Here is a 14,486-nt window from a genome sequence, read left to right as displayed (position 1 = left end):
AGTGATGTCATGGTGCTGCTTGGCCCCTTTTATGAATTAGAAAGGAGTCAAGGACTCAGAGCTGGAGAACAGGGGAGCAAAGTGTGGGAGAATACAGAGGATGGAGTGGACATAATGGCACAGAATACACACGGAGAATTGAGATGATGGTAGAATACACATAGAAATGGAGATGCTAGATTACAGAGGATGGAGATGATTGCAGAATACACACAGGGGATGGAGATATTGGTAGAATACACATGGAGAATGAAGATGGTAGAATACAGAGGATGGAGATAATGGCAGAATACACATGGAGAATGAAGATGGTAGAATACAGAGGATGGAGATAATGGCAGAATACACATGGAGAATGAAGATGGTAGAATACAGAGGATGGAGATGATGGCAGAATACACACGGAGAATGGAGACGGTAGAATACAGAGGATGGAGATGATGGTAGAATACACAGGGGATGGAGATACTGGCAGAATAAACATGGAGATGGTAGATTACAGAGGATGGAGATGATGGTAGAATACACACAGGGGATGGAGACGGTAGAATACAGAGGATGGAGATGATGGTAGAATACACATGGAGATGGTAAAATACAGAGTAAGAGGATGATGGCAGAATACCCACAGAGAATGGAGACGGTAGAATACAGAGGATGGAGATGATGGTAGAATACACACAGGGGATGGAGATACTGGCAGAATACACATGGAGAATGGAGATGGTAGAATACAGAGGATGGGCATAATCTCAGAATACACACAGAGAATGGAGTTGGTAGAATACAGAGGATGGGGATGATGGCAGATCACACACAGAGAATGGAGATGCTAGAATACAGAGGATGGTAGAATACACACAGGGGGTGGAGATACTGGTAGAATACACATGGAGATGGTAGAATACAGAGGATGGAGATGATGGTGGAATAAATACAGAGGATGGAGATGATGGTGGAATACATGCAGAGGATGGAGATGGTGAAATATATCTACTGTACTGTATGAGGAGGGGTTGGGAGGTATTTTGGAGCATTTTAGTTATTTCATCTCTATCTGTACTTTTTGTTGGGGTGAAATATGGGGGAGAAGACAAAGAGAAGGGAGGGCAGTGAAAGTCCATGGAGGTGAAGGGGGAGCGAGACCCCCCGCCCCAATAAGAAGATGCCTCCAAGCAGCAACACACATATCTGCCTTCCCCCAGTAAAATCACCTCCCCCACAGTTAGAAAGCACTCCCAAAGAACACAGTTAACCCTTTGATCGCTCCTGATGGTCACCCCTTCCCTGCCAGTGTCATTAGTACAGTGACAGTGTTTATTTTTAGCACTGATCACGGTACTGGTGTCACTGGTCCCCAAAAAGTGTCAGTAAGTGTCCGATTTGTCCGCAGCAATGTCGCAGTTCCGCTATAAGTCGCTGGTCAACGCCGTTACTAGTAAAAAAAAATCCATAAACCTATTACGTTTGTAGATGTGATACATTTTGCGTGAACCAATCAATAAACGCTTATTGGGATTTTTGTTTTTCACCAAAAATATGTAGCAAAATGCAGGCTAAGCTGATGAAGAAATTAGATTTTTCTGATTTTTTTATTGGATATGTTTCATAGCAGAAAGTATAAATTATATATATTAAATGGACGCTTTTTTTTTTTGTTTATAGCGCAAAAAATAAAATCTGCAGAGGTGATCAAATATCACCAAAATAAATCTCTATTTGTGGGGAAAAGGGACATACATTTTATTTGGGTACAACGTCAATTGTCAGTGAAAATAAATGCAGTGCCATAACGCAAAAAATGGCCTGGTCAAGTGGTTACAGTGCTGTAAGACTCCCACAACAAATGCAGTCAATAAACACGCTGACTGGAGCTTTTTTTGACCAAAGAATACTATTCCCCCTGAGCTACAGCCTATCAGCCACAGCGCGCATGCGCAGTACACGGGCTCCCTCGGTCGGAGCGGCGTCCCTCACGTGCACAGTACGGAAGCAGCGGGAGCGCGCACGCGCCGCCAGCTGTCAGTCTCCCCCCTCTTCCCCCGGCGATGTCAAGCTGTCGCCTGTCAGGCCGCCGCGCAAGCGCAGAGCTGATCTGTCAGTCTTCCTCTCCCACACGCACGCGCACTGGCCTGTTTGTTTATTATTAGTGCGCGGAGGGAAGATGGCGGCGTCCTCCCTGGAACAGAAACTCTCTCGTCTGGAGGCCAAGCTGAAGCAGGAGAACCGAGAGGCCAGGAGAAGGATCGAGCTGGAGATCAGCCCGCAGCGTCCACGGCCTAGTAAGGACGACAGAGGAGGGGGGAGGGCAGCAGGGAGTATGGAGGGCCCTGTGTGGGGGAGGGGGGCAGGATGCTGGGGCCCTTTCAGGTAGGCAGCCTGTCATCTGATGGAGCCCCCCCCCCCCCCCCCTGGCTGATGTGTGGAGTCAGGAACTCTGTACAAGGACTGGCTGTGTGCTGTACATGGAGGGAGAGGAAGGGACAGGAGTCAGACATGGCCATTTCAGGAGGGTCCTAGGTGGGTAGAAGAAGGGTGGGCACTACACAGAGAGCCTGGGGGAGGTGAGTACATGGAGGTAGGTAGAAGGATGGTGAGATCAGGGGTGGGCACTACATAGAGAGCCTGGGGGAGGTGAGTACATGATGATAGGTAGGATGGTGAGATCAGGGGTGGGCACTACATAGAGAGCCTGGGGGAGGTGAGTACATGATGATAGGTAGGATGGTGAGATCAGGGGTGGGCACTACACAGAGAGCCTGGGGGAGGTGAGTACATGGTGGTAGGTAGAAGGATGGTGAGATCAGGGGTGGGCACTACACAGAGCCTGGGGGAGGTGAGTACATGGAGGTAGGTAGAAGGATGGTGAGATCGGGGGTGGGCAATACACAGAGAGCCTGGGGGGAGGTGAGTACATGGAGGTAGGTAGAAGGATGGTGAGATCAGGGGTGGGCACTACACAGAGAGCCTGGGGGGAGGTGAGTACATGGAGGTAGAAGGATGGTGAGATCAGGGGTGGGCACTACACAGAGAGCCTGGGGGGAGGCGAGTACATGGAGGTAGGATGGTGAGATCAGGGGTGGGCACTACACAGAGCCTGGGGGAGGTGAGTACATGGAGGTAGGATGGTGAGATCAGGGGTGGGCACTACACAGAGAGCCTGGGGGGAGGTGAGTACATGGAGCTAGGTAGAAGGATGGTGATATCAGGGGTGGGGACTACACAGAGGGCATGGGGGAGGTGAGTACATGGATGTAGGTAGGATCGGGGGTGGGCACTACTTGGAGGAGTGCTGGACTGAAGGATGGTCATTGCAGAAATGGGGAGGTGGGAAACAAAAGAACATAAAGGGCTTAATGGCTGAGAGTAGGTCCCTTTTAGGAAGGACATTGTGAAAGTGAAGCCTTGGAGGTAGGTGGAAGGATGATGGCTTTGCTCTATACGGAAAGAGCTTTGGGGCGGTGAGAACATGGAGGAGTGCTGAGAAAGGTCCCCCGGCGAATAATGCCCGCCCTGTAGTGTGCAGGCGCAGTGCTTACGCAGTATGGAGCACAACGGAGCCGCTGAAAATCTGAACAGCTGTTGATCAGCTGTACACGGAGCCTGCGCAATCAAGACGACATTGTGCCACACACTGCCGCTTTCTTGGCAGAACACCGGCCTTAAGGATGGTCTTTGCAGAAAGAGCCTTGGGAAGGTGGAAAGATGAAGCATGCAGAGTAGGGCTGCAACTAACGATTATTTTCATAATCGATTAGTTGGCTGATTGTTTCGATTAATCGAATAATAGCCCTAAAAAAAAGCATTTTTAAAAAATTTTGGGGCCAATTTGTTGTTCGGCAGATTACAAAACACAAATTGCCGCAAAAACACATTAAATGCTTTTCTGCAGCTTCTCTATTGAAGTATATTGAACCAAAAAAAAAACTGGCACTGTTTTGCGTTAAGTCCTTGTCCTTTCCAAATACGCAGCAACTGAAAAAAAAAAAAAATCATGGATGTGAACGTGTCCCATAGGAAACCATGTAACGGAACTGTATAGTGTGTTTCTGTAAAAAGCACCAAAAAACAGAGGTGTGACCCCGGCCTGAGATGTTTAGTAACATAATGGGGTTAAAAAATAAAAATAAGTACAAAAAGAGCAAATGATCACTACTGTAAGGGGATCATTTAGGTACATGGAAGAGTCCTGGACTCAAGACTTCGGGAGGTTGGAGATGAATGAACGTGGAAGATGGTTGATCTCTTTAGAAAGGACAATGTGGAAGTGAGAACATGGTTATGTAGGTGGGAGGATGGTAGCTTTGCTCTATAGAGAAAGGGCTCTGGGGAGGTGAGGACATGCAGGTACATGGAATGATTGTGGACTTGCGGTTGGTCACTACAGAAAGAACCTTGCAGTAGTGTGGACATTTAGGTAGGTGGTTGGGGTATGATATGAGGACATAAGTATTCATGGAAGGATGGTCTCTACAGAAGGAGCATTGGGGAAATGAGGACATGCGGGTACACAGAAAGATGATCTCTACAAAAAAAATCTTGGGGGTGGAGATTGGCAGGTGAAGACATGCAGGTTCATGGAAGGATGGGCAGGTGAAGACATGCAGGTTCATGGAAGGATGGGCAGGTGAAGACATGCAGGTTCATGGAAGGATGGGCAGGTGAAAACGTGCAGGTTCATGGAAGAATGGGCAGGTGAAGACATGCAGCTTCATGGAAGGATGGGAAAGTGAAAACGTGCAGGTTCATGGAAGAATGGGCAGGTGAAGACATGCAGGTTCATGGAAGGATGGGCAGGTGAAAACGTGCAGGTTCATGGAAGAATGGGCAGGTGAAGACATGCAGGTTCATGGAAGGATGGGCAGGTGAAGACGTGCAGGTTCATGGAAGAATGGGCAGGTGAAGACGTGCAGGTTCATGGAAGAATGGGCAGGTGAAGACGTGCAGGTTCATGGAAGAATGGGCAGGTGAAGACGTGCAGGTTCATGGAAGGATGGGCAGGTGAACATGTGAAGGTTCATGGAAGGATGGGCAGGTGAACATGTGAAGGTTCATGGAAGGATGGGCAGGTGAACATGTGAAGGTTCATGGAAGGATGGGCAGGTGAAGACGTGAAGGTACATGGAAGGATGGGCAGGTGAAGACATGCAGGTTCATGGAAGGATGGGCAGGTGAACATGTGAAGGTTCATGGAAGGATGGGCAGGGGAAGACGTGAAGGTTCATGGAAGGATGGGCAGGGGAAGACGTGAAGGTACATGGAAGGATGGGCAGGGGAAGACGTGAAGGTACATGGAAGGATGGGTAGGTGAAGGTACCTGGAAGGATGGTGCTTCCAGAAAGAGACTTGAAGAGGTGGGAGATGTGGAAGGATTGTAGATTGAGGTTGGTCACTACAGAAAGAACTTTGAGGAAGTGAGAACATTCAGGGAGGGGGAGGGATGGTCTTTACAGAAGGAGCCTTAGGGAGGTGAGCACATGCAGGTTCATGGAAGAATGGTCTCTACTGGAAGAGCATTGGGGAGGTGTGGACATACAGGTACATGGAAGGATAAAGGGCTCCGGGTTTGTCTCTTTAGAAAGGACATTGTGGAAATGAGGACAAAGAGGTAGGTGGAAGGATGGTGGCTTTGCTCTATACAGGAAGGAGGTGATGACATTTTATGTGCATGGAAGGATGGTCCTGCTTTAGAGAAGTGAGAGATGTAGGTACATGGAAGTTTGGTCATTTCAGAAAGAGCCTTGGGGAGGTGGGAGGATTATAGATTCTGTGTTGACCACTACAGAAGACTTTTGTGGAAGCAAGGACATTCAGGTAGGTGGAAGGATGTCCTTTACAGAAGGAGCCTTGGGGAAGGCGAGGACGTGCAGGTTCATAGAAGGTCTCTTTAGAGTGCTTTGGGTAGGTGAGGACGTGCATATACTCTACAAAAAGAGCTTGGGGTAATGGGAGATGTAGGTAGTAGGTACACAGAAGATCGGCCTTAACAAAGGGAGGGTTGAGAGTGTGGGAGATGCAGCATTATGTGGTCTCTACAGAAAGGTTCTGAGGAAGATGAAGGTACGTGGAAGGGTTGGCAGCTGAGGACGTGCAGGTACATGGAAGGATGTTCTGTAAACAAGGAGCTTGGAGTGGTGGGAGATGTTCCAGTATTCTGACCAGTGTCGTCTGTGGTTGCTAGAATACAATTGCCGCAGCGGGAGATACAGTGCCTTGAAAAAGTATTCGTACCCCTTGACATTTTCCACATTTTGGCATGTTACAACTAAAAACGTAAATGGATTTCATGTGATAGACCAACACAAAGTGACCCATAATTGTCAAGTGGAAGTAAAATAATAAATGGTTTTCAATTATTTATTTTTTACAAATATGTGAAAAGTGTGGTGTGCATTTGTCTTCAGCTCCCCTGAGTCAATACTTTGTAGAACCGCCTTTTGGTGCAATTACAGCTGCAAGTCTTTTTGGGGATGTCTCTACCAGCTTTGCACATCTAGAGAGTGACATTTCTGCTTTGCAAAATATCTCAAGCTCTGTCAGATTGGATGGAGAGCGTCTTTGAACAGCAATTTTCAAGTCTTGCCACAGATTCTCAATTGGATTTGGGTCTGGACTTTGACTGGGCCATTCTAAGGCCGCGTACACACGGTCGGACAAAACCGATGAGAATGGACCGAGGTTCAGTTTCATCGGTCCAAACCTACCGTGTGTATAGGCCATCAGTCTGTTGTCCTTCGGTCCAAAATTTTAAAACGTGCTTTAAAATCGAACCGATGGCCCGCTGCCCAATCGGTCCAAACCGATGGTTAGTACAGAAAGCATTGGTTCAAAACCCGCTGCTCAGAATCAAGTCGACGCATGCTTGGAAGCATTATACTTCGTTTTCTTCAGCACGTCGTGTGTTTGACGTCACCGCGTTCTGACCCGATCGTTTTTTGGAACGATGGTGTGTACGCACATCAGACCATAAGGCCACTTCAGAGGTGAACCGATGGAAATGGCCCGTTGGACCATTCTCATCGGTTTTGAACGACCGTGTGTACAAGGCCTAACACATGAATATGCTTTGATCTAAACCATTCTATTCTAGCTCTGGCTGTATGTTTAGGGCTGTTGTCCTGCTGGAAGGTGAACCTCCGCCCCAGTCTCAAGACTTTGCAGACTCTAACTGGTTTTCTTCTAAGATTGTTATGTATTTTTGGCTCCATCCATCTTCCCATCAACTCTGACCAGCTTCCCTGTCCCTGCTGAAGAAAAGCATCCCTACAATATGATGTTGCCACCACCATGTTTCACGGTGGGGGTGTGTTCAGGGTGATGTGCAGTGTTGGTTTTCTGCTACATGTAGCGTTTTTTTGCTTTTAGGCCAAAAAGTTATATTTTGGTCTCATCTGACCAGAGCATCTTCTTCCACATGTTTGTGTCCCCCACATGGCTTCTCACAAACTGCAAACGGGACTTCTTATGGCTTTCTTCTTGCCACTTTTCAATAAAGGCCAGATTTGTGTAGTGCACAACTATTAGTTGTCCTGTGGACAGATTCTCCCACCTGAGCTGTGGATCTCTGCAGCTCCTCTAGGGTTATTATGGGCCTCTTGGCTGCTTCTCTGATTAATTCTCTCCTTGCCAGGCCTGTCAGTTTAGGTGGACGGTCATTACTTGGTAGGTTTGCATTGTGACATACTCTTTCCATTTTTGGATGATGGATTGAACAGTTCTACATGAGATGTTCAAAGCTTGGGATATTTTTTTATAACCGAACCTTGCTTTAAACTTCTCCACATCTTTATCCATGGCCTGTTCCTTGGCCTTCATAATGTTTGTTTAGTAAGGTTCTCTAACAAACCTCTGAGGGCTTCACAGAACAGCTGCATTTATACTGAGATTAAATTGCCCACAGGTGGACTCTATTTACTTATTCTTTGCCTCCAGAAGGCTAAGAGTTTCACTAGATTTTAGTTGGGGGTATCCGAGTAAAGGGGGCTGAATACAAATGCCACTCTTTTCAGATATTTATTTGTAAAAAAATTGAAAAACCATTTGTCATTTTCCTTTCACTTCACAATTATGTGGCACTTTGTGTTGGTCTATCCTAATAAAATATATTTGTTTTTGGTTGTAACATAACAATGTGGGAAATTTCAAGGGGTATGAATACTTTTTCAAGGCACTGTAGGTACACTGAAGGATAGCCTTTACAGAAAGAGGTCTGAGGGTGGTAGATGCAGGTTATTGGAAGAATGGGCTCTACAGAAAGAGGCTCGGGCAGCTGAGGACATGCAGGTACAGGGAAGGATTATCCCTGCAAATAGAGCTTCAAGCAAGTGAGGGCATGTAGGTTCATGGAAGGATGGACAGGTGAGAACACGCAGATACCTGGAAGGATGGTCTCTACAAAAGGACCTTGAGGTGTAAGGCAGTGGTCATCACCCCTGTCCTCGGGGCTCACTAACAGGCCAGGTTTGCAAGATAACTGAAATACATCACAGGTGATATCATTTGCTGCTCAGTGACTGCAGTATTCTAGTCTGCATATCTCCAAGGTAATGCTTAAAATCTGGCCTGTTACCGTTTGTAAACAAAAAATAAAAAATAAAATCTGGCCTGTTAGTGGGCACTGAGGACAGGGTAATGACCACTGGTGTAAGGGATGTAGGTACATGGAAGGATGGCCATTACAGAAAAGGCATTGGGGAGGTGGGAGATGTTAAACCATGGAAGAATTGCAGGCTCGGGGCTAGTCGGTACCAAAGCTTAAAGTGGTAGTAGACTCTGTACTACCACTTTTACCTACAGGTAAAAAAAAGAATATCTCCTAAACCTGTACGGTTTAGGAGATATTCCCCTCGCAATAAGCCGCTGATTGCAGGGGCGCATGCGCAATCCTCGGCTAAAAGCCCGGCAGCCGCCTGACCTTGCCGGAAAGAAGTCTCCCGCGCGCTCGCCGCTCCAGCCAATCGCATCGCTGGAGCGGCGATACCCGGAAGACATGCCGAGGCAAGATGACATCTCCCTTGTCGTGGACCAGGTAAGTTCCCTTACGCCTCGTTCCAAGGTAAGTATTTCATAATGAGCTAGTAAGCGGTGCATACTAGCTCATTATGCCTTTTGCCTTTCAGCTATGTAAAAAAAAAAACTGCTGCGGGTTTACTACCGCTTTAAGGAAGTGAGGACATTCTGGGACCTTTTGTGGAAGAATTATAGCTTTAATCTAAAGAAAATATTAAAGGGATGTGAGGACATTCAGATACGTGAAAGGGTGGACTATAGTTTGAGAAAGGTGAGGACATGCAGGTGGACTACAGCTTGAGAAGGTGAGGACATGCAGGTGGGCTACAGCTTGAGAAGGTGAGGACATGCAGATGGACTATAGCTTGATAAGGTGAGGACATACAGGTGGGCTACAGCTTGAGAAGGTGAGGACATGCAGGTGGGCTACAGCTTGAGAAGGTGAGGACATGCAGGTGGGCTACAGCTTGAGAAGGTGAGGACATGCAGGTGGGCTACAGCTTGAGAAGGTGAGGACATGCAGGTGGGCTACAGCTTGAGAAGGTGAGGACATGCAGGTGGGCTACAGCTTGAGAAGGTGAGGACATGCAGGTGGGCTACAGCTTGAGAAGGTGAGGACATGCAGGTGGGCTACAGCTTGAGAAGGTGAGGACATGCAGGTGGGCTACAGCTTGAGAAGGTGAGGACATGCAGGTGGGCTACAGCTTGAGAAGGTGAGGACATGCAGGTGGGCTACAGCTTGAGAAGGTGAGGACATGCAGGTGGGCTACAGCTTGAGAAGGTGAGGACATGCAGGTGGGCTACACCTCAGTAATTTCGAGCATGCGTGGGTTTCCACGGCGACATGTAAGTAAACACACTCACGGGTTTCTCGTCGGGAAACAGGCTGACAAGAATCTCAACGAGAAAATAGAGAGCAGGATCTCCTATTTTTTTTTTTTCGTCGAGATTCTGGCCAGATTTCCAGACGAGAAACCTGAAAGCCTCGTACACACGCTCGGTTTACTCCATGTGTACGAGGCTTCACCTTCAGCTTCTTTAGTAAGCCCCCATTCACATCTAGGCGTTTTAACGCCTGTAGTGCTACGCCGCTGCCGCCAGATGGATGAAAACACATGTCCCTCTATGGAGATGGTTCACATCTCCACGCCGGACGCCATAGAGGGGGTCAATCTGGGGCACATCTAGGCGGACAATACCGGCGTTTTGTCTCCGCAAATCGCGGTACAAAACGCCGCTATTTGTACTGCGATTTGCGGCGACAAAACGCCGCGAATTTGTCTGCCTAGGTGTGAATGGAGCCTTAGAATCTTAATCCGGCAGAGAAGTGTCAACACCTTTTGTCTTGCTACTGAAGGAAAATACAACCAAAAGGCATGGTGATTGCTTTCCCGATGAAAGACTACACCCGCTGTTTATGTTGGCACACAGCTGAAATTGGGGGTGATACAATTGGTTGCTACTTGCTCTAGTGGATTTTCAGTAGGGTTTAGTGAACACATAAAGCTCACTGGGCTTGGTGCTCCCCAGAGACCTACCTCTTGGTGCAGCCAAAGATCACGTACATTCCTTGACAACGAGATGGGCAAGGCAAAAACAATTGGGCACGAGCCATGTTCATTTTTGTTGTACAAAGGTGGCTCCTGCAGTGTGTTCCCCTAGAGATTAAATGTTACCATTTTATGTGTATGGGAAATGTTTTATATCTTCATATTCTCCATTTCATTTGACCTTTTCCCTGCCATCCAGTCTCCATTGCTGTTCTTTATTTTGTCATTGTCCCTCCCGTGTTACTCCTTCCTGTGTTCTCTTGTTCATATGTCCTTTTTCCTCTTCAGACCATAATCTCCTCTTGTTTCCTGTTCTCTCCTGGGTTGCTTTGTATTTTATGTTGATTTTTTTATTTTTTCCCCCTATTTCTCCCCCAGTTATTCTCATCACTCTAAGCCCCACGCCCGCTCCATCCCAGCGAGCAGGTATCGGATCGCCCTTCTCAACTCCTTACTTGCTCCAGGCGCAGCTAACTTCCCCTTATGTCACTCTTAACATGCACCCCCCCTTTAAATCAATTTTACTGTGTTTTCTTAATCTGCCCCTTCATGTGTATCTACAGCCCCTCTTCCTCAGTCTTCTGCTCATGCTTGGCATTGCTCTCCCACCTGTCTTTGTGCATGGGATGGGGAATGTTGCATGCAGTGTGGATCTGGCATGTAGACTTTTTGTACAGAGCATGAGCTCAGGGAAACCTAACAAACAGGGGAAGGTTGGAGAACAAAAGGTAGGATTGATGGCAAATGTGGTACTGTAAGGTAAGATAGAGATGGCTTAAGTATTACTGTATGTGTATTTGTGTTCCTTTATGTCTGTATAGGTTTCTTCCTTGGGAAAACCATTCAAAGATATGTGCTTAAGGTTCAATTCACGCTAGTGCTACTCCCAGTGCCACTTTGAAATGCAACTTTCATGCTTCTTTTCACTCTATGGCGCTCAAGTTTCAAAGTCGCAACAAAGTAGTGCAGTAACTTTTTTTTTTTTTTTTTAACCACTTCAGCCCAGAGCCTGTTTTTCAGACTAAAAAATTACCTAGGACCCCCAAATGTTATATATTTTTTTTCTAACACCCTAGAGAATAAAATGGCGGTCATTGCAATACTTTTTGTCACGCCGTATTTGCGCAGGGGTCTTCTAAGCGCAATTTTTTGGGAAAAAATTCACTTTTTTTTATTTATTTTTTTATTCAATAAGACAACAGTAAAGTTAGCCCAATTTAGATTTTTTATTTTTTTTTATATTGTGAAAGATCATATTACGCTGAGTAAATTGATACCCGACATGTCACGCTTCAAAATTGTGCCTGCTCGTAGAATGGCGTCAAACTTTTACTCCATAGGCAACGTTTAAAAAAATTCTACAGGTTGCATGTTTTGAGTTACAGAGGAGGTCTAGGGCTAGAATTATTGCTCTCGCTCTGAGTGACGCAGTCTTTCTGCATCCATTGATGCAGGGCTTGTGCACACTCAAACTGTGGTTTTGTTGGATGTGGTTGTAAAGTGAAGGATATTTTTTATTTTTTTTACCTTTAATGCACTGTCTGCGTTAAGGTAAATAACCTTCTGTGTTTAGGCCCCCAACGCAGTGAAGCCTGATCTTGAACCAGCACTGTGTCCGAGAACAGTGGCTCCCTGCTCTCTCTCCTCATTGGACACAGAGGCAGCAGTGGGAGCCATTTGATCCTGCTACTCGCAATTTCAGCCTGTAAGTAGAGCACAGTGGTGAAGACAAGCCGTGCTATGTGTGTCAATGGACACACTGAGCCTGGTTCAGGATTGAAGCCTGCACAAGGGCCCCTGTAGTAGGCGGCTTCAGCCAAGCATGCCAAGTTATACCTATTGAAGTTGAGGTCTTACCCTTAGGAGCCCGAAATGGTGATTGATCCCATTAGTGTTCACCCAAGTCACCAGTTCTGAGTAGGTTTAATCTTCTACATTTACTTTGGATGGTGTGAAGCCTCTACTAACATAAGGGAATAAGAAATCTGCAAAGCTCTTTCTCTTTTCACTGTCATGCCTTACAAGATCAACCTTTGCCTGGAACGCAGAGCTGCAACGTCAATAACACGATGACAGATGTGCACAGGGCACATTGCATGGGGTATAACAAAGATAATGGGCTTTGCTGTATAGGATACAGAATGCAAATTACTGACTTACAGATCTTCAGTTTGTAAGACACGGAGCTTAGTAAATCTGTCATCTGATTTAAAGTTATTGAATTGAACCGCTAAGAGCAGGATCCTAGAGGTACCTCCAGAGTTCCCTGGAAGCCCAAAACCAAGGTGCCAGCTCTGACTCGGCTCTGGAATGGTGGTCAGACGCAGCATGTTTTGTTAAAAATTGGGCATTCGAGCCAAATTCTGATTCCTGATTGGGAAGTTGCAATTTTCATATTGAGTCCTCCATGTTTTGGACGCTCTTTATGTGCTCTAAAGACTAAACAGAAGTACATGTCTGTGCAGATGCCTCTAGATGTTTGCTCTTAAGTTCTCAGGCCACATCAATAAATTCAGTGAAGTGACAGGTTTGCTTTACTGTAAGAAGAAGGTATTGGATTTTGAATGGGGTGTTCAGGGAATAATGGGGCACTGCTGTTGCTCGTAGCTTATCTCTGTTCCCCAATCTTTGTCCCTTCTGTGTACCACCCTCTTTTCGTCCAGCCTTACAACTTCCTCTGGCCAATGATGGACACAGTCGCTCCGACAGCTCCACACATCATCACCCCTCGCTGCCCGTCCGACCACGGCACATGTTGAACATACCGCAAACCAACTACGTGACGCAGCGGAGCTTGGAGAGGTGAGAACGTGGCTTTGTCGCACTGCGGTGTAACTTTTTGGTTTATTATATTGTCTGTGCAGACATCTTCTTTTAAAGTGACACAAAAACATCTTTATTCTCCAAAAACACAAAAACATCTTTATTCTCCAAAAACAATCAGTACACATTCATTCTTTATTGTCCCTGTAAATTATTTTTTCATTAAATAGTTTTTTTGCCGCCTTGTAATGTCCTCCATGAGCTCCCAAAGTGTATGATCAGGGCTTGACAAATTAAAAAAAATATTTTAGGCCTTTTAGATTACATAAAACCCCCAAACATTATATATTTTCTGAAAGCGGACACCCTAAAAAAAAAAATGGTGGTAGTTCGAATATTTTATAGTTCCAATGTTTTATAGAGTAAATAAATACCCAGCATTTCAACTCAAAATTTGTGTGCGCCTGTGAAATGGTGACAAACTTCAGTACCCTATATTTTCCATAGGTGATGCTTTAAAAGCTCCCTCCCTATAGGTCATCAGTTTTTAGTGTTGCAAGGGAGGTCTGGTGCTAGAATTATTGCTCTCATTCCGATGTGTGTATGTATATGTGTGTTTATTGATTTATTGTAACGGAATGACCCGGAACACCCAGAGACTTTGTGAGGATGGGGGATACTCCTGTGTCAGCGTCACTGATAACTCTTGGGTCTGAGTCCACCCTGTGCCCTTTGGGCATGGGGTGGCAAGTGAATCATAATTCATGTATTACATGAGATAGGACATCACTGATAGTTCGTACTGCAGGATGTTGGCCCAACCAGTCAATAGTGACTCATTCTATGATTAGCCCTGACATGCTAATTGAGTCGGCGCCTGGAAGACATTTATTTCATTGTCCTTGTGTAAAGGTGTTGTAACGGACAGGTGTTAATCCAGGTCTGCTCCCAGACCTCTAATTATATATGCTAAATACTTTTTATGTGTGGAATATACTTGTTGGAGACAGAACGTCTGTCTGGGGATGTGGATTAGAAAGAGAGCATTGTGTGATGGTGTTTTGTTTGTAATGCTGTTAATGAAGGAATGTTTAGTAATTAGCGGTGTGGGTGGGGAGTTGATTGTTCCTTTAATGCCTTGTACTGTATATAAGCTGAGAAGAA

General features: G+C 46.0%; 1 protein-coding gene and 1 long non-coding RNA gene across 3 annotated transcripts in view; both read left to right on the top strand.

Moving 5' to 3' along the window:
- The first annotated feature begins 2,066 nt into the window (after window positions 1–2,066).
- MAP2K7 (mitogen-activated protein kinase kinase 7) overlaps window positions 2,067–14,486 on the top strand; it is a 36,190-nt gene continuing 23,770 nt past the window's right edge. The window contains exons 1-3 of one of the 2 annotated variants that reach the window (XM_040346309.1): window positions 2,067–2,282; window positions 10,938–10,985; window positions 13,223–13,361. In XM_040346309.1, coding sequence (XP_040202243.1) covers window positions 2,165–2,282; window positions 10,938–10,985; window positions 13,223–13,361 — 305 coding nt within the window. In that variant the 5' untranslated portion in view covers window positions 2,067–2,164. The remainder of the gene's footprint in view (window positions 2,283–10,937; window positions 10,986–13,222; window positions 13,362–14,486) is intronic. The other variant, XM_040346310.1, reaches the window with a different exon arrangement.
- LOC120933223 lies at window positions 3,972–5,170 on the top strand. The gene is made up of 2 exons (XR_005748071.1): window positions 3,972–4,559; window positions 4,594–5,170. It is a non-coding gene; the product is annotated as an uncharacterized LOC120933223 (long non-coding RNA).

The sequence above is a fragment of the Rana temporaria genome, chromosome 3, assembly GCF_905171775.1.
Source record: "Rana temporaria chromosome 3, aRanTem1.1, whole genome shotgun sequence".
NCBI classification, from domain to species: domain Eukaryota; kingdom Metazoa; phylum Chordata; class Amphibia; order Anura; family Ranidae; genus Rana; species Rana temporaria.
The sequence above is the reverse complement of the archived record's forward strand: the minus strand, read 5'-3'. Positions and strand labels throughout refer to the sequence as shown.